Consider the following 27642-nt stretch of genomic DNA (forward strand, 5'->3'; position numbering starts at 1 on the left):
AAAGGAAGTGTGTGACAGGACGCCATTCTAGGAGAGCACTGGCCCAGGGAGCCGGGGAGCGCGCCTCGCCTCGTGGCTGCCCCATGGCCAGGACACACTGGGAGGCACGGGCTCTGCAGTGGAGTGGCAGGGCCACCCAGGCACAAGGCAGAGCGCCACCGGTGAGACTCTGGGCCCCTGGAGGACACCGCAGTCTCCGCAGCACACCAGCACCTCGTCTCACCCAGGTGCCGGCTTCCTCCAGGGCTCGAGAACACAGCTCCACAGCCCCGACCAAACGCACAGCTCGTTCCACCTGCACGCCTAGGCCTCTCGCCTCCCGAGGTGGAAAGCCCACTGGGCCTCACTGCGGAGGAGCGCTTCCTGGGTACTGAGTGGCCACGTCATCAGTGCTGGCACGAAAGCATGTGCGCCCCAGTGCTGCGGCTGACACAGGACGGCACTCCACACAAGCCCATTCGGCTTAGAAGGCCCGTGTGTGCACGTGTGCGCACGTGTGGTAGAAGCCGAAAGAACACTATCACAGCAACCTGGAGTGGGTACCTCCACAGGAGGAATCTGGGATGAACGGCTCAAAAATGACAAATTCCCTATTAATTTCTGAGCCAGGCTCAGTGGTGATTACAGGTGGCAACTATGATCACAATACTTGGAAGGCTAAGATGCGAGGACTGAAGATTCGAGCCCAGCCTCGGCAACCTAGAAAGACCTTGTTTCAAAACAAAAAATAAAAGCTCTGAGGAGTGCAGCTCAGAGGCTGAATGGCCCTGGGTTCAATCTGCAGTACCACACACAGAGAAGTCTGTCTTTGATCTTTTGTAAATAAGCACACCTTATCTATAGAACAGTAAAGGCTCGAGAAGACACATTCCTCCAGCTCCCTACCCGAGATGCGGTCCTCCATTCATGAGGTCAAAGACCTGTGCAGGGTTCAGCAGCTGCTTGAATCTTCTGAGGAACTTCACACCCTGGTTATCCCCGCTTTTGGAGTTGACAAAGACCAACAGGGGGCTTGTACAAGACGGGGGGCAGGTGGCCTTCCAGAACCCTGGATGAGAGGGGAGCAAGACAGCAGCTGCACAAGCTGTGGAGGTGGCGCTGGGGCCTTGGAAGACAACACTGGGCAGGCGGCACAGGAGCCGCCACTCCCCAGGGTGTGGGCCCCACCCCCATGCGCGTGGAGGTGGCGCGTGTGTACACAGTGAGCACACAGGCACCCACCATCAGAGTCGATGCTGTTGAGCGCCGTGGGAGGGATGACAGACACCTTACACAGGCCGAGCGGGCACTTGGTCAGCAAGGACTCTTTACATGACGTGTGAACCTGGAACGAGAACCCACGCTTCACCAGGGCCGCTAGCACCCTTCACACGCACCGGTGCTCTCCTGGCCACAGGAGCGATGGCACTCTCAGGGTGGGCTGGCCTGTGCCCCTCAGGAAACGGAACCATGTGAACAGAAGCCCCGGCCCTGACCCTGGCCCATCTTCCACAGCCCGCTCTTAACTTTCAGGCCCCTGGGCACATGCCTTATGTACAGACCTGCACCTGGGCTCCTTCTGCCACCAGGCTCTAGCAAGCTAACCAAAGCAACCGCCTCTCCCTGCACGGAGAACACGAAGGCCCCTCGCCACGCCTTGGACTGACAAGAGGCTGGCCACCCTGGCTCCTCCTCCCTCTTACACAAGCTGGTAATCGCTGTAATTGTTGCCCCAGGCAACCTTGATGGCTTTCTTATGTGGTCAGGACCCCTCCACCACCTGGCTGGGGTGCAGCATGAAGCAGGCATATGACATTTTGTGTCTAAAGGCAGGACTAAACCCAAGGGAAATTAATTAACAGTTGAAATGAGAATGGCCAGATCCCAGAAGGGGCCAAGTCACTCAATGGTCTAAGCACAGGTGGGCGGCGTGGGGCTCAGGCGAGTGCCGTCGCAGCAGGCAGCGCCCCACTCACCATGGCCTTGCACCAGAGGCAGCGCCAGTCCTGCAGGCGCAGCACGCTGCCGCAGGTCTTGTCGCACACGCTGCACTTGGCACTCACTGGCAGGTTCCCTTCCAGCCACTGGTGGGGCATGGCGATCTGCGGACCAAGGGGGCATGTGGGTGTTCTCATGAGCTCAGCCAAGATGCCCTCCCCACAGGCCAGGCGGTCCCATGAGGAGCAGGGCCCCTGGGTGCCGCCCAGCTCCGCCTGCTGGGGAGGGTCAGGGCCACACTGAGCTGAGCCCTGTCAGCTGGGTCACCTCATCCCTCAGTGGCGGAGGGAGGGCGGCAGGGGCAGCTGTGCGGTGGGTCCCGAGGAAGGGCCCCCAAACGCACCCCATCCTCATCCTCAATGATGTCCTTCCCGATCGAGGCCAGCGTGGTCCACTTGCAGTTATTGGTGGCACGCACAGCACAGCGTTTGTGGGCTTTGAACTTGCACACTGTGAGAGAGAGCACAAACTCAGCTTCTCTGAGACAGCTGCCTCCTGTGAGGGGCAGAGGAGGGGTGAAGAGGGTGAGGGGAGGTGGAGCAAGGCCCCTTCATGGGGTCACAGCACACCAAGACACCTCGGGCCATGAAGGCCAAGACGGGAGGGGAGGGGGAGAGCCAGGAAGGCTCCTCAGACTGTGAACACCCACTGCTACCACACAGCAGCAGGAGGCCATAGGCGGCACGCTGGCGCTGAAATATGAACAACTTTCATGTAGCACAAAATAGTCTGTTTTTGTTTTTTTTTTTTGGTAGCACCTGGGATGGAACCCAGGGGCATTTTACCTCTGAACTATACTCCCAGCCCTATTTTTTGTTTTATTCTTTATTTTGAAACAAGGTCTCACTAAGTTGTGCAGGACCTCACTAAGTAGGTGAGGCTGGCCATGAACTTGCAATCCTCCTGTCTCAGCCTCCCAAGTACTGGGATTAAAGTGTGCGCCATCACACCCAGCAAAATAATCCTCTTTTGAATCATTCACTCACTTAAGATGTAAAAACTAGTGGAGCTGATGATGTGTACAGACTAAGCAGGAGGGAGGACCTGGCACAAGCGACTCGCTGGCCTGGGCGCCCTGCCTAAGCTTCAGTCCTACCTGCCCTCCAGCTCCAGACACCGAACTCCTCGCACTGTTCAAGCCCTGCTTTTAAAAAAAACTTAGCAAGGAGTCCTCCTTGGAGAAAATAAACAAGAACGAGGTGCAGAAGTCACTTCACCTGGACTGACTGCACAGATGGGAAGGCCTGCCTGATGATGACTGCAGCTTTCCCAGGCCTCCTCCAGTACAGCTCCGGGCCGCCTTTCACAGGGCAGCAGTCTCTTACCTTCACAGGACAGTCCATGGGACGTGACCCCGGACAGAGCCTCGCGACACACGTTGCAGTAGGCCGGCCGCGCGTGGGAGCAGGCGTACCAGTTGTGCATCCCTGAGAAGTGGTCCATGCTGTACTGGGGAGGCTGGGAGGGCGAGACAAAGATGCCGAAGATAAGATGTCCCTTGCAAACTCAAACGTAGCAACTCCGACAGAATTCAATAGGGAGGGGGAGGGCTTGTCAAGCACGGACATAAAAGGAGAAGCCACCAGCCTCCACTTCGCGCAGCCAGGCTGACTGAGTTCCCAGGTGGGGGATACTTGGACGGCAGGATGGCCGGGTGGGCATTCAGGGAAGGATGTTTTTCTCTCTTAACCTCGAAGTTCTCCCGGTTCTGCACGGTCTTGAGTGCCGCGATCCAATCTTCCATCTCTTTTCTGTTATCAGCACACAAGATGAGCTTCCTGCAGGGAGTGATGACCTAGAGGAGAACATGACCAGCGCTCCGTGAACAAGGGCAAAGGCTGGCCGCTGCAGACCCCGCCCAGAACATCTGCACACACAGCAAGACACAAAGGGACTGTTCTGCTCAGCCATTCAGAGAACAGAACATAAAATGGTTACCATGGGCCACTAAACTCAATTTCAAGCCCCAAACCAAATTTAGGTTATGTATTCATCAGCACTCAAGTAGACATTTCCACATTGACAACTACTTAGGCATAAGTTAAAAGCCCCAGGAAACCCTGAGAGAGAGCGAGAGTGAGAGAGAGAGGAGAGAGAGAAGCAAACACAGGAGAGCTGTACTGCTCCAGGGAGCCCACAGGTTGCCGCCGGGCACTGAATGGCGAGGAAGCCCGGTACCATTCTTGTACAGCAGCACCATGCGCACTGCAGAGACGGCACAAGAGCAGCCAGCGGCTGCAATCAGGGCCGGCACTCTGACTTTTCAAAAATGAAAAGGATACCACAATATGTAAAACATCATAATCAGCAGGAAAAAGGGCAATGAAGCCGGGCGTGCTGGCGCATATAATCCCAGCACCCGGGAGGCTGAGACAGGATCACAGTTCACAGACAGCTTCAGCTACTACTTAGTTAGGCTCTTTGCAACTCAGTGAGATCCTGTTTCAAAATAAAAAACTTAAAAAATAAAAAACTTTAATTCCTTGACTCTAGCTATCAAGGGATTAAAAAAAAAAAGCAATCGAGTTTTCACCTATCAGATTGGCAAAGTTTTAAAAGATCTTAATCCAGTGTTGATAAGGTATAGGAGAGAAAAAACTTCTCAAGTATTGATAAGGAGGTAAACAGGGTACAACTTTTTTACCAAAAATTCTAAAAATTACCAAAAATTCTAAAAATTCACAACCTCCTAATTTTGTTCAATAATGATGCAAAGTATCTAAATAGTTCCAAAGTCAAATCTACAAAATAAGGTCTAGCCAGGCATGGTGACACACGCTTGTAATCCCAGCGCTTGGGAGGCTGAGACAGGAGGATCGCACAGGTTCAAAGCCAGCCTCAGCTACTTAGTGAGGCTCTCAGCAACTTAGTGAGACCCTGTTTACAAATAAAGTATAAAATAGGTCTGGGAGTATAGCCCAGAGGTAGAAAAGCCCCTGGGTTCCACCCCCAGTACCACAAAAAAAAAAAAAAAAAAAAAAAAACAAGGTCTCGTTAAGATAGCTGGTTCCTCCTCCTCTCTCCTCTACCCAGGTTCCTATATATAGCTTTTAAAAAAAAGTTTACTCATTAATTTTTAAGATACATACCAACACATACATCCATGTTTACTTTTCTACCTCCAGACTACACCCCAACCCTATTTTATTTTATTTTATTTTTTATTTTATTTTATTTTGTTTTTTTTTTTTTTGGTGGTACTGGGGTTCCTGGAAGCCCTTCTTCCTCTGGGCTACACTCCCAGACCTATTTTATATTTTTGAAACAGGGTCTCTTACGCCAGCACGGCTGGCTTCCAACCTGCGCGATCCTCCTGTCTCCGCCTCCCAAGCGCAGGGATTACAAGCGTGCGCCACCACGCCCGGCTATTTTATTTTATTTTGAAAAGGTCTCGCTAGGTGGGTGAGTCTTACTACTTGCAGAAGCCGTGCTCTAAACTGCGCGCGGCACATCCACTCTGTGAACAGCGGCACAGGAGACGCCGCTTCCCGCCTGGGCTTTCCACTTCACTCGTATCCTGGCCACCATTCCTTACCTTACAGTGTCCTCGCCCCTTCCTGAGGCGACACAGCCCTCACTGCCCGGAAGGACAGGGAGCCAACAAGTGTCCTGTTCATTGACGGGAATTGGGGATGGTTCAAAATCCTTTGCTACTTCAAGGAATGCCACAGTGAACGGATCTTTTCTTATTTTTACCATGGCAACTTTGGGGTAAATTCCTAGAGGCAGAATTTCCCTGACAAAGAATAAATGCATGTGTAATTTTGCTAGCCACTGCCAAATTCCTCTCCGCAGGGGTTGTACCATTTTGCATTCCCACCAGCACTGTTAGAAAATGCTTGCTTCCCCGGGGATTCACCAACAAAATGTTACTTAACATTTGGATTTCTGCCCATCTTAAAACTCTATCTTACATTAAGACCCAACTTAGGAAACACCCAATTCAAACGACTGGATGATCATCTTGCAGGCTCAGACCACGTGGAAGCAGAGCTTCCCTGCTGATTCCTGCTCCAGACTGGCTTCACGCAGGGCGAAGTGGACACAACTGTCTCTAAAGCAGTTCTCCCCTCTCACATGTCCAGGGATCCACAGATATGCAAACCTGGAGCCCAGAGTGTGCAGGAGAGAAGGCGAGGCAGAGCGAGCTGAGGGCCGCCCTCCTGCAGCTGGTGCAGACGAGCATGAGAGGCACAGCGCAGCAGCGCAGGAGCCGCCACCCTCGAGCTGCGCACGCATTCGCAGAGGAGCTGCTCTAGACACAGGGTCCAAAGGGCAGCAGAGGCAAGGTCCCACCCAGACTGACTTGGGGAGAACAAGACAGACGACGACCATGACGACCATCGGGTTGGTGGTGCTTCTGGCGGTCAGGGAAGGCCAAGGAGAGCTGGAAAGCAAAGGGCCTGAGCGTGCTCAAGTCCCATGCATCCCAGCCACCCCTGGTCTGAGCAAACACTTCTTAATGATTCACTGGGGGACAAGTTCTACACTTGAATATTTTTATCAGCATAATAAATATGGTAAAAGAGCCAGGCATGGTAGAACATGCCTGGGAGGCTGAGACAAGAGGATCACAGGTTCAAGGACACCTTAGCAACTACTCTGAGCAACCTAGCAAGAGCCTGAATTAAAATAAAAAATAGAGCCGGCGTGATGGCACATGTTAGTAACTCCAGTACTTCGGAGGCTGAGACAGGAAGATCACGGGTTCAGGGCGAGCCTCAGCAACTTAGTGAGGCCCTTACAACTTGGTGAGCCCCTATTTCAAAATAAAGGATAAAAAATGGGCTGAGGGTGTAGCTCCGAGGGAGGATGCCCCTAGTACCACCAAAAATAAATAAATAAAAATAAAAAGGGGGGCTGGGGTGTAGCTTGGAGGTAGGATGCTTCTGGGTTCAATCCCCAGTACCAAAGTTAATTAATAGAAAGGAAGAAAGGGGGCAATAAATAAAAAACTTTGCTAATCTAGGATTCTATTAGGAATTATGCAGTAAGAGTGAGGTTTTCACGCACCCTTCCCTCCCCAGCGTGTGGTTGCAAGTGGCTCCCTGGGCCCGGGGTCCTCCACACACCAAAGGGTGGTAGTACTAGACTGCTCCATGGGTGCTGAGCACGCCTGGACAGCATGTTACAGACACACAGCTGTTACGTTTAAAGGCAGTGAGTTAATGAAACTGGCAGTGGTGTCACTCCCCCAGGCTCAGGGGAGTGAAGCTGAGCGGCGATGACCCAGGAAGCGGGCTCTGCTTGGTTCCCTCTCACTTCACTCCAGCCTGCTCCGTAGTGAAGAAGCAGGAGGCAGATGAGGCCCTGAATCCCACCTAGCCACTGCGTTTACATCATGGAATACTACCAGCACTGAGAAGACTGAAGCTACTCTTTCTAAACGTGCACAGAACAACCGCTAAGACATACTGTTAAATGATAAAAGCCAGTGCAGGGTCAGTACGGGTGCATCAGTCACCTCCCCGAGGGGACCTCAAATGGCTGGGGCATGCTTATACCTTTTCATTCTTATAATTTTGGTACCATTATATGCATTACCTATTCAAAAGATATGTTAAATAAGCATTAAAGTCTTAAGTTTATTATATATAAGACCCAAAAAAGGCTTTAAAAAAGTTCTATTTGAAATAAAAACTCTTGCTCCCAAACCTTCATACCAAGTACATGATCTTCCAAGAGATAAAAGAAAGCTCAAGACATCCAAGCCAGACAGCATGGCCCTGGGAGAGCCCGCCCAGGGGATGGTAAGCCATGGGCAGTGATCTTTGAGAAACCGTAAACAGGAGATGCTGGGAACATACGGATGGGGCTCCGTACGTGTGGAAGACGGGCTCTGGATCACACAGACGGTGGCTGATGGCCCAGGGACAGTGACAAGGTATCAGATAGCAACAGCGGCTCGCAGGGATGGGTGCCCAGAACGTGGCCAGCAATCTGTGAGCCGGCTTACCAGTTTGTGTTCAATGCGCTTTCTCTCTTCCTTTAAGAAGTGGCTATGAGCAGAGCAAGCCAAATGCAGCTGACAGGGTCTACTTATATCCCACAGTGAGGCAGGTGGAGAGGGGGACGGCAGGCAGGCGGCTCCAGGCTGGGCGCCACTCTGACACTTATCTGGGCAGCAGGAGAACACAAAGCACTTGACACTGAAACAGCCGGCGGCGAAGGAGATGGGCGCTCGCCACCGCTCCCCGGCTTCATTCACAAGAGCAGCCAGGGCCCGTGCTTCTCTTCTGACGGGGGCCGGTCTGAGATCGGAGTGGGCTTCACACAAACGACTCACTATGCCAACCCAGTGACCTGGCCGCCCTCCCACTCGAACCAGGTTTCCCGAGAGTGCAAAATACAAGATGGAGAAGATCTGGAGGAGGATAGCAAGGGCGGCTCACCGACAGCCCAAGTCACCCACCACGGCCATTTCTGACCGTGGATACAGATGTGCATCTCACTTTTTCATCAGACTCTAAATGACGAAAGATCGAGATCCTGCAAACTGTGTCGTGCTGGAACCACAGGCCAAAAGAACAGCCCTCAGCCATAAAGGAGAGGTCCGCGCCCGGGGTGGTCCAAAGGCCACAGCGAGGCACAGACAGGGCAGCCCGCCCCGCAGGTTCCCGGTTCTGAGTCAGATGGCGCGGATATACTTCTCCCTATTCCTCCTGCAGAAAGGAATCGTGTCCTGAACTTCAGAAAATGTACACAAGCCATACCAAAGGAGGAGACATGGCAGAGACTGACGGGCCGCAGGCCACCGAGGACACAGTGCGAACTCTCTGCATTTTCTACGTACCGTGTACACCCTACATTTGGAGCTGAAGAAGTCAGAAATACCGGTGTGTATGGAGGAAAGCCCAACAGAAGTTCCCAGCCAGCTTGTCAAGCAGCCTGACGAGGCAGAAATCAGTAACAGCATAGTAGTCAGGAGCTGCGCTGCTCAGCCAACACCCAAAGGCACTCCAGTACCGGCCCACAGCCCAGCTAGCGATGGAAGCCAGAGAAGCCCAGGAGAGGCAGGCCTTTGCCCCCGCCAGCCATGACGCTTCCACACAGGGCAGAGGAACGCTGGTGGCAGAGAAGCACAGGGAAGGTATCCAACAGCGTGAGGCCCTAGGGAAGACGCCCACCGGAGCCTCCTGGCGAGCGAGCACTGTGTGCCCAAGACAGCTCAACAGCAACAGCAGCACAAGGCGCTGGAGCGGACATGGAGGAGTGGACCGTGGTGTTGGCTGGAATGTAAGATACGCCACTACACACAACAGCTGAGCTGCTTCTTAAAGCACAAACATGCAACTACCGCAGGCCCCTGCAATCGCTCCCCAGCCTTTTACTCCTGAGGAACCAGGGTGCTAGGGCTGGACCGAGCCCAGCCGGCGTGATGCTGTGCTAGCATGTGGGGAACTCACCACCGGAGGATCCGGGCAACAGCACAAAGGAGATCCAAACTAAACGGTTCCGCAGAAGGAACTGCCCCAGCAGTGCCTGGGTCTGAGCAGCAGCACCCAGAGCGGCGCCAAGACAGCCACGTTTCTCCAGCACGGCACGCGAGGCCTCACGCGGCAGACTCGGAGGTGGAAGGCAAGCGTATCTCCTAGAGTCCCGTGTCTGCAGGCACGGCTGACACGCCTTGGGCACACATCCTCAAGGAGAGGCACCTGCCCTCGGCCCTGGAGGCATGCCTGGACCATGCCCTCGGCCAGGGGCCCGCCTTGCTGCCAGGCTGTGACATGTGGCCCAGGAGCAGCCCGGCAAGCAAAGTAGCAGAACAGCAGGCTCACCTCCAAACACAGGGAGCTCGAGGGCCACGGGGGCTGGGAACCCAAGGGGCTGCCAGAATGGAGGGCGGGCATCAGAACACCGCTCCTGAGACAGACGAGCCCTCCCACCTCAACACACTGACCAGACGCAGGGAGGACAAGGGCTCTGAGCCGAGCCACCTCCCACCCCAGTACAGCCAGCAAGCCTGCGGATCCTCCTGCCCCCACGGCCCCATGCCAGCGACTCTGCCAGCCGCCACCATCCTCCCCAGGCAGAGACCAGTCCTCAAGGGCACCTCTCCCAAGCTCAGCCCTCATTTTGGGCTCCAAATTCCACCTTTCTTCTTCAGAAGTAAGCTCCGGCAGTATCTTCTTTGAACGATGGGAGCTGCCTGCTCCCGTGGAAGTTTCATCCGATGAGGCCAAAAGAGTAGAATGAAGAAGTGACTCTCACACAACAGAGCTGCTGGCCATGGCGGGGATGGGAAAGGAGAAAGAAAAGGCGCCTCCACGCCAGGCCTGGCATGAGGAAGGGGCCGCCCGGGCTCCACAGGCCCTCCGGCTCCCCTCCACGTCAACCGGAGGGCTGTGCAGCTTCCACACAGAAGCCTGGCGGCCGACTCGGGTCTAAAAAGCTCCATGCGGCAGCTTTACTGAACGTGGCTGCGGGCAGCAGGTCGGGAAGCCTTTGGGGATGTGCCGCCGCCACCCCTCACGCAATGCAGGCGCGGGCTGGACACCGGCGCGCTCCAAGGGCCACAGCGGCTGCCACAGCAGGATGGGAGGTTAGTCAGCTCTGCGCTGCTGTGACCAAACCAGAGAAAACAGCTGGAAGAGGGGCGGCTTTACTTGTGCTCGCGGTTTCTGAGGCTGCAGCCCAGGTCAGCCAACTCCATCAATCTGGGCTGAGGCCCAGCAGAACACCAGGGGAGGCCTTGGCCGCTCACCTCATAGCTGCCCGGAAGCAGAGAGAGGAAAAGGCTGGGAACAAAACACAGTCCCCAAGGGCGGACGCCAAAAGACCCTCACACCAAGTCCTGTCTCCAGCGGCTTCCACCACCTCCCAATAATCCATTCATTCACCTGCGACTCCTTGATAGAAAAATCCAGTGCAGAGTCAGAGCGCTCCGGACCAGTCGCTCCCAAGCCCTGCCCTGGACACCGCTGCGCCGCGGGACGTTCCAGACCCAAATGTAACAGGCGGCTCCGGGTGAGGGCTGTCACACTGCCGTCCACTGAGGGTGGGGCAGACGTTCCCTTTGGACATGCTGAAGTCAATGGTGTCCACTGAAACCTCAGCTGGACCCCAAGTCTAATCATCAGAAGTCTTCACCTTGCCATCAGTTTGGTATATTAAGAAAAGTTAAAGACCTGAAGAAATTAGATGCAGGTTACCACTGCTGGGGGCTTTAAAATGCACCGTATAACAGTTTCCATCACTGACCATGATGGTGATTCTGTAAGGGCATAAGAGAACTGCAAAAGCTTTTCTACCTAGGATTTTTTTTTTTTTTTTTTTTTTTGCAGTACTAGGGATAGAACCCAGGGGAATTCTACCTCCGATCTACATCCCCAGCCCTATTTTGAATTCTTTATTTCAAAACAGGGTCTCACTGAGTTGCAGAGGGCCTCACTAAGTAGCTGAAGCTATCCACAAACCGTGATCCTCCTGTCTCAGCCTCCTGAATGCTGGGATTACAAGTGTGCGCCTCCACGCCCAGTTCTCACCTAGGACTTTTACAGCACCATTTCTAGGCTTAGGTACACAAATGCCAGTGTTTCAACTGGCTACAGTATTCAGAGGTGACTTTCTACAGGTTTGTCCCCTAAGGTGACAGGCCATACCGCACAGCCCAGGTGTGTAGTAGGCCACGTGGCCTAGACCCAAGCAAGCACGCTCAAGGACGTCAGCACCACACAGCTGCCTGCGATGCATTTCCCAGAGCCAGGCCACAAGAGAACACAGGACTGCACGTAGTTCTGGGGACCAATTTGGCAACGTCTGGTCAAGCCGAAGATGTTCACACCTGGCAATTCTAGCCCTAGAAAGACATGCTAGACAGACTCTTGCCAATGTGCCCAGGAAGACAGAGATAACAATGTCCTCAACAGCACTGTTTAGAATGGTGAAATCTAGAAAAACCTAAGCCAACAGTGGGGCGCTGTACACCTGGAGCACTAAGGAAGCCACGAAAACCTAGCTTGTGGTCCTTACCTCAGGAGGCATCTATGGCACCTCAGGTTCACACCCACTCCCCAGAGGTTCTGATAAAACTCCCTGAGTGAGGAAGCGGCCATTTCAAAACTCTGAACCATTTAACTAAAGGTGAATGAACCCACATGAATCAGTCTCAGAAACACAATGCTACAGGACATGACTAGTATCAGACCACGTATTCAATTGTTGAAGCTGGCCAAACAACACAGCCTATTTGCTATACCTCCATACACGAGATGTGAAAAGTGGCGCCTTGCAAAACTGACAATGCTGGGGACAGTGGTGACACGGGAGGCGGGCAAGAGGGGCCAGGCTGGGGAGGACACCCAGGGAAGCAAGGCCCATGGAGCCCGGAGCAGGAGGGGGAGCACCGGCAGGGCTTTCAGAGGACAACGAAACCCCTCTCCCCAGCACAACTCCTCCCCAGGAGGCGCTCCATCCAGCAGAGAAGCTGAGCTCACCTGCAGGGGGTTAGTCCAGGCAGCAGGACCAGAAAACATGCCCAGCATGTGGTGCGGTCACACCATCCAGCCCACAGCTCTGGTTTGTTCTCGGTGGTACAACTTGAACCCGGGGCGTTCTACCTCCAAGCTACACCCAGACCTTTTTTATTTTTTTATTCTGAAACTGAGTTTCTAGGACCCTAGGTTGCTGACCCACTATACTGCTGAGGCTGTCCTCAAGCCTGTGGTCCTCCAGTCTCAGCCTCCCAAGTACTGGGATTACAGGTGTGTGCCACCAAGGCCAGCTTGCCCCAGCCCTCCACTTCAAAGAAACACAGGCCAAGAAGAGACTGCCCTCCTCCCCTGGACTCCATGCAGCCCTCACCTTTAAGTGGGCTCCGGGGGGCCCACACACACAGGTGCTCCCCACCTCCAGCTGCTGCGGCTGTATCAGAAAGGAAGAGGCCCAGCAATAACCAGGGGAAGGCAACGTGCAGACGGTCGCACACAAGCGCCGGCGATCCAGCCACTGGCCACAGAGGCGGAGGGCAGTGTCCAGGCAGGACGGGACTGGGAAGTCTCTGCTAAATATAGCTCCTGGCTCAGGAAGGTGGACGAGAGCAGACCTGGCGCCCTTGCCGGCTTCTCTCACTTCCTGCTGCTCACGCCCTGCTCCCGGCAGCCAGCGCCCAGGTCCCCTGTACACCTCTCCCTACCTGCAAGCCCCCACGCCGAGACCAGCTATTCACATTAGCTGTTGTATGTACACAGTAGACTTCCTCAGGGAACACCTCAAATACACAGTCACCACCACACCAGGGGGCTCCTGGCGGGGCTGGCCAAAGCACCAGGCCGGCCCGCCTGGAACAGTGGCACAGCTCCACTCCTGACAGGCCCCAACTCCAAGGAGAGCCCAGCACCCAGCTCCCGCGCCTCCTCCACTCTCAGAGCAGCTGGGGCGGGAAGGGCCACCATCACGGCACAGCCACCGGGCTCCAGGAGAGGGAGGCCAGGCACAGCGCCTTGCCAGACTGGCCAGAGGTCAAAATCACAGGTACTCTATGACATACCTCTTTAAGGAACAAAATAAAGCAGAAATGAAAGTTCTACCCAAAAATAAAACATGGCTTTTAGTAATAAAACAGGGTTTTTTATCCCATGTTTTAACACTACTGCATTAAGTGCTAAAATGACATCGGGGCCACAGAACTGTACTGCCCACACGGCGCAGGGAGGGGGGCGCATGCACATGACGGCAGAGACGGGCATGCTCGGGACATAATGAACGCAAAAAGCAGACACACACAGTGCAGATGACGCTTGCTGATGGTAAAGGACTGAAAGCACGCGTCTGCATCAGGGCTTCTCAACCCAACAATCCTTGCGGGTGTGCTGCCCATCACCCTGCAGAGCACCCCCGCGACCCAGGCCGGGCCCACACGGCCTCTGCAGACCTATCTCACCCCTGCCCACAACTTACCCGCGGTTAAGAATCCTAGGAGAGGCCAGGTGTGGTGGCGTGGCACACACCTGCCACCCGGCAAGCAGGAGGCAGACAGGAGGATTGTAGCAAGCAATGAGACTCTCATCAGCCTAGTGAGAGAGCCCCCGTCTCAAAATAAGAAATAAAATCAAGCGGGGGTGTAGCTCGAAGGTAGAATGCCTCTGAGTTCAACCTGGTACGAAAGAAAGAAAGAAAGAAAGAAAGAAAGAAAGAAAGAAAGAAAGAAAGAAAGAAAGAAAGAAAGAAAGAAAGAAAGAAAGAAAGAAAGAAAGAAAGGACGGACCATATAATAGGCCTTAGTTTATAATCTCCGTGATAAGACTTTTCAGTAACTTGTTAATTTGGATACTCTGCACTTAATTATCTGTAGTAAGCATGTTAAATTTGTATAAAAACAATAAAATGGAGACAGAGGGAAGATGGTGGTGGCTGTGGTTGCAGTGGCGACTGCGCCCACAGCAACAAGACCTGGCAGCGGCCAAATAGGACAGGTATTCCTCTGAGAAACTCTGGACATCAGATTTTGGTTTAATATCTGATTGGGACATAATATAGAGACATTTATAGGCATGACTTCCTGACTAAAATATAAGAAAGAGACGGACCAAGATGGCAGAGACAACGGCAGCAGCGGCGGCCAGGATTTGAGAGAGGTAGATAAAACCAATCTAACCCGCCTTGAATTCTTGGAAAAATCTCCCCCAAAAAAGACTGCTCCTGCCCCACACGCTCAGGAATTCTGGACAACATCCTATGTAAGAAAAATGCTCGGGAGGAGAGCCAAGATGGCGGCGGTGGCGGCAACGGCCAGTATCGGGGAGAGGCAGGTAAATTCATTCTAATCTACCCTGAACTTTTGAGGAAATCTCCCCAAAAGTAGACTGTACCTGCCCGACATGCTCAGGAACTCTGGACAACATACTATGTAAAATAAAACATTTGGGATGCGTCAGATGGAGCCCCGCGTAGTTGGGTCGGCTGGCATCGCACATCCCAGGCCAAGGGTGCTCCTCCTACCGCCGCGCTCCTCTGTGCAGCACTGGGGCTGGGTGTGCTTGGAGCAGCAGAACCCTCTCTCCGTGGTGAAGCTGTGGGCCTCCGCTCTTTGGCAGGGAGATAAAACACATTGCTACTAAGTACTTGGGCCCCAATTCCTGCAAAAGACACGTACTGTTTTCTTTTATTAAAAAATATTGAAGAAGCCGGGCGTGGTGGCGCATGCTTATAATCCCCGCACTTGGGAGGCTTGAGACAGGAGGATCGCGTGGGTTTTAAGCCAGCCTCAGCTGGCTTAAGAGACCCTGTTTCCAAATAAAATATAAAAAATAGGTCTGGGAGTGTAGCCCAGAGGTAGAAGGCCCCTGGGTTCCATCCCAGTACCACACAATATACAGAGAGAGATATAGGTATATATAGATATAGAGAGATATAGATGTGTGTGTGTGTGTGTGTGTGTGTGTGTATTTTTTTCTTTTTTTTGTGGTACTAGAGGTGGAACCCAAGGGCTTTCTACCTCCAGACTTTACTCCCAGACCTATTTTATATTTTAATTGGAAACAGGGTCTCACTAAGTTGCTGAGAGCCTCACTAAGTAGTTCAGGCTGGCTTCGAACCTGTGCAATCCTCCTGTCTCAGCCTCCCAAGCGCGGGGATTACAAGAGTGCGCCACCACACCCAGCTCGCTCACTCGCTCTCGCGCGCTCTCTCTCTCTCTCTCTCTCTCTCTCTCTCTCTCTCTCTCTATATATATATATATATATATATATATATATATATATATTGAAGAGAGAGGAAGGTGGTGGTGGCTGCAGTTGCAGCTGCAGCAGCGACCACGGCCGCAGTGGTGATGGTTAGCATTGGCCGAATAGGATATGCATCCCCTGAGAAACCCTGGACAACAGATTTTGATTTAATAGCTGATTGGGACAACACACAGAAACATTTCCAGTCATGACTTCCTATCTGAAATATAGGAGAAAGAGTGGAAACTGGTGGAATTAGAGGCAAGACTGCAGCGTGGCACCCTCCACTGCAAGAAAAGTAATTTTTGGAGGTATATCCTAGAAAAGATCAGAAAGCAGACTGCTACTGCCACACATGCACAGGAATACTTAACAACAACATACTTTAGGAGAGACCAAGAGGGTGGCGGCCAGTATTCAGGAGAGGCAGACAGATCCAACCAAATCCACCTTGAATTTTTGAATAAATCTCTCCAAAAGTAGACTGTTCCTGCCCAAATGCTCAGGAACTCTGAACATACTATGTAAGAAAAACTTTTGCAGAGATGGACCAAGATGGCAGTAGCAGCGGCAGCCAGTATTCAGGAGAGGCAGATAGATCCAATCCAATCCACCTTGAATTTTTGAAAATATCTCCCCAAAAGTAGACTGCTCTTGCCGCACATGTGCAGGGATTCTGGACAACATATTATGTACAAAAAATGTCCAGGGCAATTTGGAGGGAGCCCCATCCATATTGCTGGACCAATTCGCTGCACCGGGTGTCCCGGGAGACCTCAACTCATGGCCACCGCGCTCCTCTGCGCTACTCTGGGGGTCAGGGTGTGCTTGGAGCAACGGATCCCGCTCTCCATGGTGAGGCCGTGAACTCACCATGAGCTCACATATCTGCTTTCAGTGGAGAGATAAAATCCATTGGAATTGGGCTCTCAGCTTCTGCAAATGACACGTGCTGTTTTCTCCTACTAATATATATATACATATGGAGGAAAAAATGGGAACCTCTGTAAACATCATGCCCACAGGGACAGGAACCAGAGCCTGCTGGATGGCAAGGCCAGGCCTGGAGCAAGCGAGGCTGGGCCCGGAGCCTGCCTCGGGGCAAGGCCAGGTCGGGAGTCAGCGGGCCAGGCAGAAGCCTTCCACAGGGCGAGGCCAGGTCTGGAGCCAGCGGGCCTGGCAGAAGCCTGCCACGCAGCAAGGCCGGGTCTGGAGCCAGTGAGGCCAGGCCCGGAGCCTACTGCGCGGCAGGCCTGGAACTGGGGCCTGCTTCACAGCAAAAGGCCAGCGGGTTTCAACTGTGTGGCCAGGAGGCAATTGAAGCTGCCCTTTCCTCATCTAATCTCTCAGCAGATTTCCAGATCCAAATGATCTCTATTTTAAAAAATATTGGTTGTGAGAGGATCATCCTGTCAGTTACTCACCCTCTGGCTTTCAGGTTTTCAGTAAGTGGGAATAAGTGTGGAGAAATAGAAGCCCTAATACATTGTTGGTGGGATTGCAAGTTGGTGCAACCACTTTGGAGAACAGTATGGAAGATCCTCAGAAGAAGGAAAACGAGCTTACCATAGGATCCAGCAAGACCACCTCTGGGTGTCTACCAAAAAGAATGAAAACCAAAATACCAAACTAATGCATGAACAGCCATGTTCACAGCTGCACAGCTCACCATTGCCAAACTGTGGGACCAGCCAAGATGTCCTTCAACGGATGAGTGGATTTCAAAACTGTGGGATGTGTACACAATGGAATTTTGCCCAGCATTAAGGGAGAACAAAATTATGGCATTTACAGTGAAATCTCACAAAAAATAAGAAATCAGATGCTTTTCCTAATGTGCAAAATATTATGGAGAAATGGGTAACAGGAGGAACTCTAGATGAAGGAGGGACCCTACAGAGGAGCAATAAAGGTGACATCTGGGGGGATAAGAGGGAGGATGAGGGGAACTCTTTAAAGCACAGGATGTACCTAAACATATCAGAGTCAATCAGGAAGCCAAGCATGGGTAGGAGGGCGGGGGAGGGAAGGAGTTAGAGATTGGGTAGGGGCTGATTGGGTGTTGTGTGCGTGTATATCTCCACAAGTTTTTTATCCCATTGAGATATATGACTACAATGCACCAATGAAAATTTATTTTAAAAATAATAAAAATATGTAGTGTCAGTAAAATATTACAGGCATTTTTGCTATAACAAAACCCTCACTGTCTATAAAAATGAGTGATAAAAATTAAAAGCTCACGCTTGTAATCCCAGTACTTGGGAGGCTGAGAAAGGAGGATTGCAGGTTCACAGCCAGCCTTCACTACTTAGCGAGGCCCTCTGCAACTTAGTGAGACCATTTCAAAATAAAGAATAAAAAATAGCACCGGAGGTGTAGCTTGAAGGTAGAATGCATCTGGGTTCAGTCCCCAGTACTGCTAAAAATAAAAAAAAAAGTAAATGTCTCATGGTAGCTGGGATGGTGGTGCATACTTGTAATTCCAGTATTTGGGAGGCTGAGACACAGGATCTCAGGTTTATGCCCAGCCTCAGCTACTTGGTGAGGCCCTCCACAACTTAGTGAGACTCTGTTTCCAAAATAAATAGAACTAGAGACAGAATGCCTCTGGACTGAATCCCTAGTACCACAGAAAAGAGTCTCGTGGGGAAAGGGGAGCTGCAGCCACCACTCAAACCCTCCACACGCCATACCAAAACGCTGAAGAGACAACAGTCCTCGTTTTTAAAAAACTAAGACAATTCTAGCCAGGCGTGGTGGCGCACATTTGTTGGGAGGCGGAGACAGGAGGACCGCGCAGGTTCGAAGCCAGCCTCACTGGCTTAAGAGACCCTGTTTCCAAATAAAAATATAAAATAGGTCTGGGAGTGTAGCCCGGAGGTAGAAGGGCTTCCAGGAACCCCAGTACCACCACCACCAAAAAAAAAAAAAAAAAAAAAAAAAGCTAGGACAATTTTTAAAACTACATAGGAAATACTACGGTACGTACAGAGCCGTCCTGCTTAAAGAAGGGCTGGAGCGTGGCGAACGGGCACAGGTGGGTCTGTGTCCGCGGGGAGGCCAGAGCTTGGCCACGCTGCTGCAGCCGAGCCCCCTGGCTGGCCCGGGCTGCGGTGAGTGGCCTCAGCCTTCGGCAGCTGGGCAGCATCCTCCTGTGAGAAAGATGGGAACCGGCACCACCCAGAAGTGCTGGTGACGACGATCTCTACGCCAGTGCTCCCTGCAGCGGGCTCCGAGGGACCAGCACGGGAGGGGCAGGACGGCAGGGCTTGGCCCTGAGTCTGACAGCCACCACGCTATCACATTTATCCATTTTCTCTAGATCATTTAATGTGGTGATTCTCTAGAGTATCTAATGGCACAGAGCCTAGTGCATCAGGAGTTGCGTAAGGATGAGGGGAGGGGAGGCTCCCGGGCAGTCCTCTCTGGCCCCAGGGTGGAGTGGGAAATGGCTGCCTCCTCTGCGTCCACCTCAGGGCAGAGTCTCAACCACGACCTTGTGAAATGATCACAAAGCTGTTTTCAGACTCCCACTTCCAGGGCTTAAGGAAACAGGGCCAGCTCCAGGCAGCATGAGGTGCAAAGAGAAAGCGAAAGAAAGGCCAGACAAGGTTTGCAAAGAATGTATAAAGGCATATTTATACTGTGCTCTTAAAATGGCTAAGATGATAGCACTTAGGTATTTTAACACAAAAAGGGGCAAGGGGGAGGAGGGTATATTACACAATTGTGCTTTATTTGCACTGGGGATTGAACCCAGGGGCATTCTACCTCTGAGCTACACCTCCAGCTCTATTTTATTTTTATTCTAAAACAAAGTCTCCCTACTTGCTGAAGCTGTCCTTGAACCCACAATCCTGGGACTACAAGTGTGGGCCACTACACCCGGCTTAATTTATTTTTTTTAAGGTAGGACACTCATGGCCTAGACAATGGAAGTTCACATCTCAGGTGGTGGGACTGGGGGAATCTCTTTTCTTTTCCTTCTAGTTTTCTGTCTTTTCCAAACTGTCCACAGTAAAAAGTATTTTTAAATTTGCCCACATCTTTTTCCCCCTACAAAAGCCTACATCTGAGACAATCGCCCCGGCTGCCTACACAGCCTCCTCGCCAGCTAACCCTGCCCCCTGCCGCCTCTACCAGGCCTGGCTCAGCCACAGAGGCCAGGAGCTGAGCACGAGGCAGGGGGTTCCGGGAGAGGGCTCCAGGGACCACCAGGCACAGCTCCTGGCTGGCCCTGCGGACACCTTGCCACCAAAGGCGACCTCGGGAGCAGCCGAGCAGGAGAGAAGAGCCTGGTCTTTTCTGTGGGGGAAAATGAGCCTCTACTTTATTTAGCCACTGGTGCTTGGGTTTTCTGCTAAACACCCCAAACCTATCACAGGAAAAATAAAAAACAAGGCACAGGAATGAAGTCTTTATCCTCCAAGTGTCCAGAAAAGAATGACTTGATTTAATTTGCTGGATCGGCATTGGAAACCCTAAACACAGGCAGCAACACCCGTGAGCCTGGTTCAACAGAGTAACAGCGAAGCCAGGCTACCACGAAAACCAAAGCCAAGTTATCAGTCAGGTGTCTACAGCCGCCATCTACACAGGAGTGTGTCCTTATGTGTGTAAGAGAGAGACCGGGAGGGGCTGGAGACAACCCAGGAACAGTCTACCTCTGAGCTACACCCCAGCCCTGTTTTTTGGGTTTTGTTTTTGTTTTTGAAGCAGGATCTCACTCAGTTGCTGAGGCTGTGATCCGTAGCACCAACTGTGATCCTCCAATCTCAGCCTCCCAAATACTGGGACTCCAGGCACACACCACCACACCCAACCTCCTGCTTTTCAGATGAAGCTTTACTGGAACACAGCCACACCCGCTCACTTGCGTGGTGTCTACAGCCACTCCACACAGCGGTGCTACAACAGCAGAGCCGAGGGGTCACCAGAGACCCCAAGGGCTGCAAAGCCGAAAGCACCGGCCCCGAATAGACACAGCTGGCTGCTAGCCCTCCTGTAACGCTGACAGCGTGTATCCTTAGACGGATATAAAGAGACTTTGATTTGAGAAGTTAAATAAAGAAGCAGCCTGCACCCTGTCTCCACTCGGCTCCCAGATGAACCCGAGTGTCCCCCAGAGTCAGCACATTCTCTAAAACAGTCCAACCCTTCCTGCTACCACACTCCCCGCAAACCCAAGCATACACGCACATGCTTCATAAGTAATTTAGGATGAGAAACCTCACGAAATCTAAAAATACCGCAATAATACATACTTGAGCAAAACTTCCCGAACATACCGACTGCTCACGTCTCCAACTACTGTCACGTCCAGTCCAGGAGTTGAACCAGCTGGGAAACCAACCGTGTCTCCACCGGCTTCGAACCACTCTCCAGGCCTGCTCCTGGGATATCACTAGGTCAGCAGGGGCACATCCTAGGTGGGTTTTTCCAGCCCACTACCACCTCCCACAGACAGGGAAGCCAAGGCGTCAGGGTGAACACCTGGTACAGTGAGAGGACGTCATCCCTCCCGGCCCAGCCATCCTGCAAGATGGAAGGGGAAGCCACCGCCTTCCCCAAAACTATTTCTGAGGAAGATGTCTCCAAACACATTCATTACCAATGCTTCCCCTAGAGGAGCACAGCACAACATGAAGGTGTCAAACTCTGTATAGAGAAGCCAAGCGATTGGACTGATAGGGCAAGGGCCGCCCACCTGAGGCATTCCTCTCCAGGCTCACAGGATCACAGGGCCTGGTCCAGACCAGCCTGAAGGTGAGATCAGAGAATGTAGGCTGCCTGCCCCAGAACGTCCGTCTCTCCTAACCTCCTCTGCACGTGGGGAATGGTGCTCAAGGAGGACAGGGATTCACCAAGGCAGAGGTGGGACCAGAAGCAGCTGGACAGCCAGTCTTGTCCAAAGCATACCACGGCTGGTGGGGCTCGCTCCTGGAAGGATCGTGTGGCTGCCTGGTGCCCTCGTGGCCTGGGGGAACTCGGCACGCTACCCTTTAATGTCAGACCAGGGAGAGGACAGAACTGTGAGAAGCACACTGTCCTCCCAAGGCTCTGACCGGGCGGACCCCTCTCCCAGGCCTCCTGCAGTGCTGCAAGTGCACAAGCCAGCCCCACTGCGGTGCAGAAGGGGCACTCGTGGGCACAGATCCCTCCGTGACAAGAGATTAGTGGGAATATGTAGCTACGGTAATGTCCTCCAAGAGAGATGCCCAGTGTAAACCGCCTGTCCTCTCTAACTCCCTGACTGATTCCTGCACTCAGTCCAGGGTCTATCATTTGCAACTATCCAGAAAAGGGCATCCCAGACCACATCTCCCGGCGGGCAGGTCAGCACCGACAGGGCTCCCTGCCCACCACCATGCCCTTCTTGTGTCAGACAGGTGACCAGATGCTCAGTCCTTCCCTTCTGACCAAGCTCACAACGGCTTCCTCATCCCTTGTACTTCAAGAACATCATAAAAATGAAGAGTCGTTCCAGCTACAGGATTTAACATTTTTAAAGACAAGAAAAAAGACAGGTTCAAAGTGGTTTTTTCCCATTAGTAAACCCTGAGTCAGAGAGTCTACCTGCCAGGGCCGTGGACACACCACCAGGCATCTGAGAACCCACAGCAGGACAGCCAAACACTCGGTGGCAGGCCGCAGCTGGCCTAACTCCGTGCCATCCACCTTTGTCACGGTGTGGATGCGACACAGCCCCATATGGTGGAAGAGGCGAAAAGTCCCCCGGAGACGCCAAGGGCTAGAAATGGAGCAACAAGCCGGGCGTGGTGGCGCACACTTATAATCCCCGCACTTGGGAGGCGGAGGCCGGAGGATTGTGCAGGTTCGAAGCCAGCCTCACTGGCTTAAGAGACCCTGTTTCCACAAATAAAAAAATATAAAATAGGTCTGGAAGTGTAGCCCAGAGGTAGAAGGGCTTCCAGAAACCCCAGTACCACCAAAAGAAAGAAAGAAAGAAAAGAAGGAAAGAAAGAAAGAAAGAAAGAAAGAAAGAAAGAAAGAAAGAAAGAAAGAAAGAAAGAAAGAAAGAAAAGAAAGAAGTGACTGACCCACACACTCACAGAAGGGCTGCTCTGTGCCACGCATGGCCGAGGCTCTAGGCTGGAAAAAGATCAGCAAGTCCCAGAACACCCTTTCTCTCATAAAGTCTATACTTCTCCCTCCAACAAACACAAGCCAAGAGAAGCGGATGCAGGAAATGTCAGTATAGACATCAGAAAGAAAAGATCTGAATAGACCATATTATTTGTGTGTGTGCGTGTGTGTGGTATTAGAGATTGAACCCAGGGACATTTTACCTTGGGGCTATCCCCCCAGCCTTTTTTTTTTTTTTTTTTGGTGGTAGTGGGAATGGAACCCAGGAACATTCTACCTCCAAGCGATACCCCTAGCCCTATTTTTTATTCTTTATTTTGAAACAGAGTCCCACTGAGTTGCAAAGGGCCTAAGTAGCTGAGGCTGTCCACAAACTGTGATCCTCCGGTCTCAGCCTCCCAGCCCTATTTTTTATTCTTTATTTTGAAACAAGGCCTAAGTTGCAGAGGGCCTCACTAAGTAGCTGAGGCTGGCCTCAAACTTGCAATCCTTCGATCCTCCTGTCTCAGCCTCCCAAGTACTGGGATTACAAGTGTGTGCCACCATTCCCTGCTTATGTCCATTTTTAAAAACGTATTATCAAAAACATCTAAAGGTATTATCAAAAACATTCCCCAAAAGAAAATTGTATCCGCGGTTTCACTTGTAAATTCTAGCACGCATGTAAGAAGGAAATAACACCAACCTTAGATAAATTTTATCAGAAAGGAGCAGAGGGAACAATGACCCAGTGTTTTCACGGTGAAGCCAGCTTAGCCAGATCCGTGGCCTGTGCTTGTAACCCAGTCCCTAGGAAGCTCAGACAGGAGAATCACAGGTTCCTGGCCAGCCTCAGATACTTAGACCCTATTTCAAAATAAAGAATAAAAAATAGGGTTGAGGTGTAGCTCAGAGGAAGAGTGCCCCTGGATTCAATCTCCAGTACCATAAAAAAGTATAAAGAAGCCAGCTTAAGAGAAGTATCAAAACCTGACAAAGATTTAAAAAACAGTCAAAGAAAGGGAGAGAGACAGAAAGGAAGAAAGAAGGAACGGGAAGAAGGAGGAAGGAAAATTACAGGTCTACATCCTGTAATCCGTTGATATAAAGATGCAAAGATTCTTAACAAGAAGAATAATAGCAATCTGAAACCAAGAATAAATTAAAAAATACATCATGAGCAAATCAGATTTGCTCTAAGAATACAGGTTGATTTAAATTTCAAAAATTCAAGCCAGGCGTGGTGGCACACGCTTGTAATCCCCGCGCTTGGGAGGCAGAGACAGGAGGATCGCGCAGGTTCGGAGCCAGCCGCGCTGGCGTAAGAGACCCTGTTTCCACATAAAAACATATAAAATAGGTCTGGGAGTATAGCCTGGAGGTAGAGTGTAGCCTGGAGGTGTAGCTTCCAGGAACCCCAGTACCACCAATAATAAAAAAATAAAATAAATAAATTTCAAAAATACAAACCATTTCATTTGCCTTTTTAACAAAATTAAAGGGAAAAACCATACAATTACTACAACAAATACAGAAAAGCACTTGACAAAATTCAACATCCACTCATAATAAAAATTCTTTAGGAAACAAAAACATCCTCAGCTGATAAAGGTCATTTACAACCACCCCACAGCCAGGACCATGCTGAAAGGTGAAAAGCTGAATTTTTCCTGTTAGGATAAAAAAGAAAGAAAGGTTCCCTGCTCGGTTCAACACTGAGCGGCCAGTCCTCGCCTTTGCAATGTGGCAAGAAAAAGAAATAGAAGGCATTTGGGTCAGAAAGAAGTAAGACAGTCCCTATTTGCAGATAATATGACTGTCTATATAGAAATGACTTGGGATCTACATAGCTACTATAATAAATATTACTTTGCAAGGTCACAAAATCCATTATATTCTTATATATTAGCAGCAATTAGAAATAAAGTTGGTAGCTGGGCGTGATGGCGCACGCTTATAATCCCAGCATTCGGGAAGCTGAGAACAAAGGATCGCGGTTCACGTACAGCCTCTGCTACTTAGTGAGGCCCTTCACAACTTAGTAAGACCCTGTTTCAAAATAAAGAATAAATAATAGGGCAGGGTGTGTAGCTCAGAGGTCAAATGCCCCTGGGTTCCATCTCCAGACCCGCAAAAAAAAAAAAAAAAGAAGGTTGGTAAAAATTCCATTTAGTAAACAGGAACAAAAAACAAATTCTAGAAAATTTAATCTAATAAAAACATCTACACTGATAATCATAAAACACCATTGAGAGAAATTAAAGAAGATTTAAATAAAGAGATATATCATGGTCTAAAACTGGAAAATTCAGTTATTAAGATGTCAATGTAATGTGAATCAAAACTGCATGAGTCTGGCTGGGTGTGGCAGAGCACCCCTGTCATCTCAGTACTTGGGAGGCTGAGACAGGAAGATCACAGGTTGGCAGCCAACCTCAGCAACTTACAGGAAGGACCTCTGCAATTTGGTAAGACTCGGTTCCAAAATTCAAAAATGAGCCGGGTGTGGTGGTGCAAACTTGTAATCCCAGCATTTGGGAGGCTGAAACCGGGGGATCACTGAGGCCAGCCTCAGCTACTTAGTGAGGCCCTTTGCAACTCAATGAGACCCTGTTTCAAAATAAAAATTAAAAAATAGCAATGGGGTGTAGCTCCGAGGTAGAATGCCCTGTGTTCCATCCCCAGTACTGCAAAAAATAAAATTTTTTAATAAATAAAATAAGGCTAGGGATGTAGCTCAGAGATAGAATATCACCTGGGTTCAATGTTTAATGCCCAGTAAGACAGACAGATACACACACACACACACACACACACACACTCTGCATGGGTCTGATTTATAGAAATTGACCATTTTAAATTTTATATGAAAATACTAAGGAAGGACTTAGAGTAACCAAAGCTATTTTAAGAAAGAGGAACAAAGTGAGACGTCTTATCCATCCTCTTATCATCGACTCCAGCTATCAGCTACAGTAACCCAGAAAGTGGGAGGCGGAGGGGGAGACCCAGAGCTGCAAAGCAGGAGAGCAGTCTGGAAGACTCACAAATGTGAGGCCCAAGGAGACAAAAGCAACAATGGGAAAGGGAATGTTTCCTCAGCAAATGTTGCTGGAAAAACTGCATGTCCATGTGGGAAAATATGGACATCAAAACCGAATCTCATTCCTTACGAAAGAAGTAACTGCTCACCAACCGCAATCCTAACTGTGAGACCCGGAACCACAAAACTTCCGGGAGGGAATCTTTGTAATGCTGAGGACCATAAAGACAAGAACTGATAAACTGAATTTCCCCACAATACAACTCTCCTTCTAATGATTCCATTAAGAAAGTCAAGGTCTAGTCGGGCGTGGTGGCGCACTTATAATCCCAGTACTGAGGAGGCTGAGATGGGAGGATCGCAGGTTCTCGGCCACCCTCAGCTACTTAAGTGAGGTCCTCTGCAACTCAGTGAGACCCTGTTTCAAAATAAAGAATAAAAAATAGGGCTGGGTTGTATCTCGGAGGTAGAACGCCCCTGGGTTCCATCCCCAGTACCTCAAAGCAAAAGAAAAAAAAAAAAAAAAGCCAAGGTCTAGAGATGTAGCGCGGCAGGACAGTGCTTGCCAGACGTGTGCAAGGTCGGCCCAGTGTCCAGTAGTGAAAAAGAAAGAAAAATCAAGCCCAAACCGAGAAAAAAATTTATAACACAGATGTCAGATAAAAGACATCTAGAGCAGATATTTTTTAAAAGTCTAATACAAAAAAAAAAACAAATGATCCTAGCATACATGTCTCAAAAAAAGATACACAAAGGGCCAATAGACACATGTAGAGATGTGTTACTAGTTACAAGGAAAATGGAAATTAAAATTACAGTGAAGGGGCATGGTGGTGCATGCCTGTAATGCCAGTACTTGGGGAGGCGGAGACAGGAGGCAGTCTCAGCAAGTAGTGAGACTCTCATCAACCTAGTGAGACCGCTTCTTTTTTTTTTTTTTTTCTTTTCTTTTTTGTACTGGGATGGAACCCAGGGGCATTCTACCTTCCAGCAACAACCCCAGCCCTTTTTTTTTTTTTTTTTTTTTTTTTTTTGCGGGTCCGGGGATGGAACTCAGGGGCATTTGACCTCCGAGATACACCCCCTGCCCTATTTTTTATTCTTTATTTTGAAATCGGGTCTCACTGAGTTGCAGAGGGCCTCACTAAGTAGCTGAGGCTGTCCGCGAACCGGGATCCTCAGGTCTCAGCCTCCCAAATGCTGGGATTACAAGCGTGAGCCACCACGCCCGGCTCCAGCCCTATTTTTTATTCTTAATTTTGAAACATGGTCTCACTGACCATGTTTCTACTTGCAAAGGGCCTCACTAAGTAGCTGAAGCTGTCCGCGAACTACATCCTCCTGTCTCAGCCTCCCAAATGCTGGGATTAGAAGCATGCGCCACCACGCCCGGCTTCTCTGTTTCTAAATAAAAATAGAGCTAGGAATGTTTGGCTCAGAGGTAGGGAAAAAAAAAAAATCACAGTGAGCTACTACTACATTATCTACTGGGACATCTAAAATTAAAAAGACTGACCAAAGCCAGTGTTGAGAGGACACGGGGCAACTAGAATCCTCATATTCTACTGGACAGAATGTAAAGTGGCACAGACATTCTGGAAAACAGTTGGGCAGTTTCTTAAAAAGCCAAACATACAGCCAGGCATACTGACACACACTTATGAACCCACTACTTGGGAGGCTGAGACTAGAGGATCACAGGTTCACTGTCAGCCTCGGAAACTTAGCAAAGCTCTCTGCAATTTAGTGAGATCTTTTTCCAAAATAAAAAATAAAATAGTGCTAGGGGTTAGCTTGGAGGCAGACTACCCCTGGGATCAATCTCCAGTACTACACACCCAAGAAAAAAGAACAAAAGCTAAACATACA

The 27642-nt window shown here is 50.7% G+C and overlaps 1 protein-coding gene across 2 annotated transcripts in view; it reads right to left on the reverse strand.

Moving 5' to 3' along the window:
• The window catches only part of DGKD (diacylglycerol kinase delta), a gene marked incomplete at its 3' end in the record, with an annotated part of 98237 nt that overhangs the window by 24445 nt on the left and 46150 nt on the right, over positions 1–27642 (reverse strand). For both annotated transcript variants that reach the window (XM_080690220.1, XM_080690219.1), the window contains exons 4-9: positions 3668–3772; positions 3303–3435; positions 2321–2427; positions 1956–2081; positions 1222–1324; positions 886–1048 (exon numbers count right to left, since the gene is read on the reverse strand). In XM_080690220.1, coding sequence (XP_080546346.1) covers positions 886–1048; positions 1222–1324; positions 1956–2081; positions 2321–2427; positions 3303–3435; positions 3668–3721 — 686 coding nt within the window. In that variant the 5' untranslated portion in view covers positions 3722–3772. The remainder of the gene's footprint in view (positions 1–885; positions 1049–1221; positions 1325–1955; positions 2082–2320; positions 2428–3302; positions 3436–3667; positions 3773–27642) is intronic.

The sequence above is a fragment of the Muscardinus avellanarius genome (genome assembly GCF_963383645.1).
Source record: "Muscardinus avellanarius genome assembly, chromosome: 2".
Taxonomy (NCBI): domain Eukaryota; kingdom Metazoa; phylum Chordata; class Mammalia; order Rodentia; family Gliridae; genus Muscardinus; species Muscardinus avellanarius.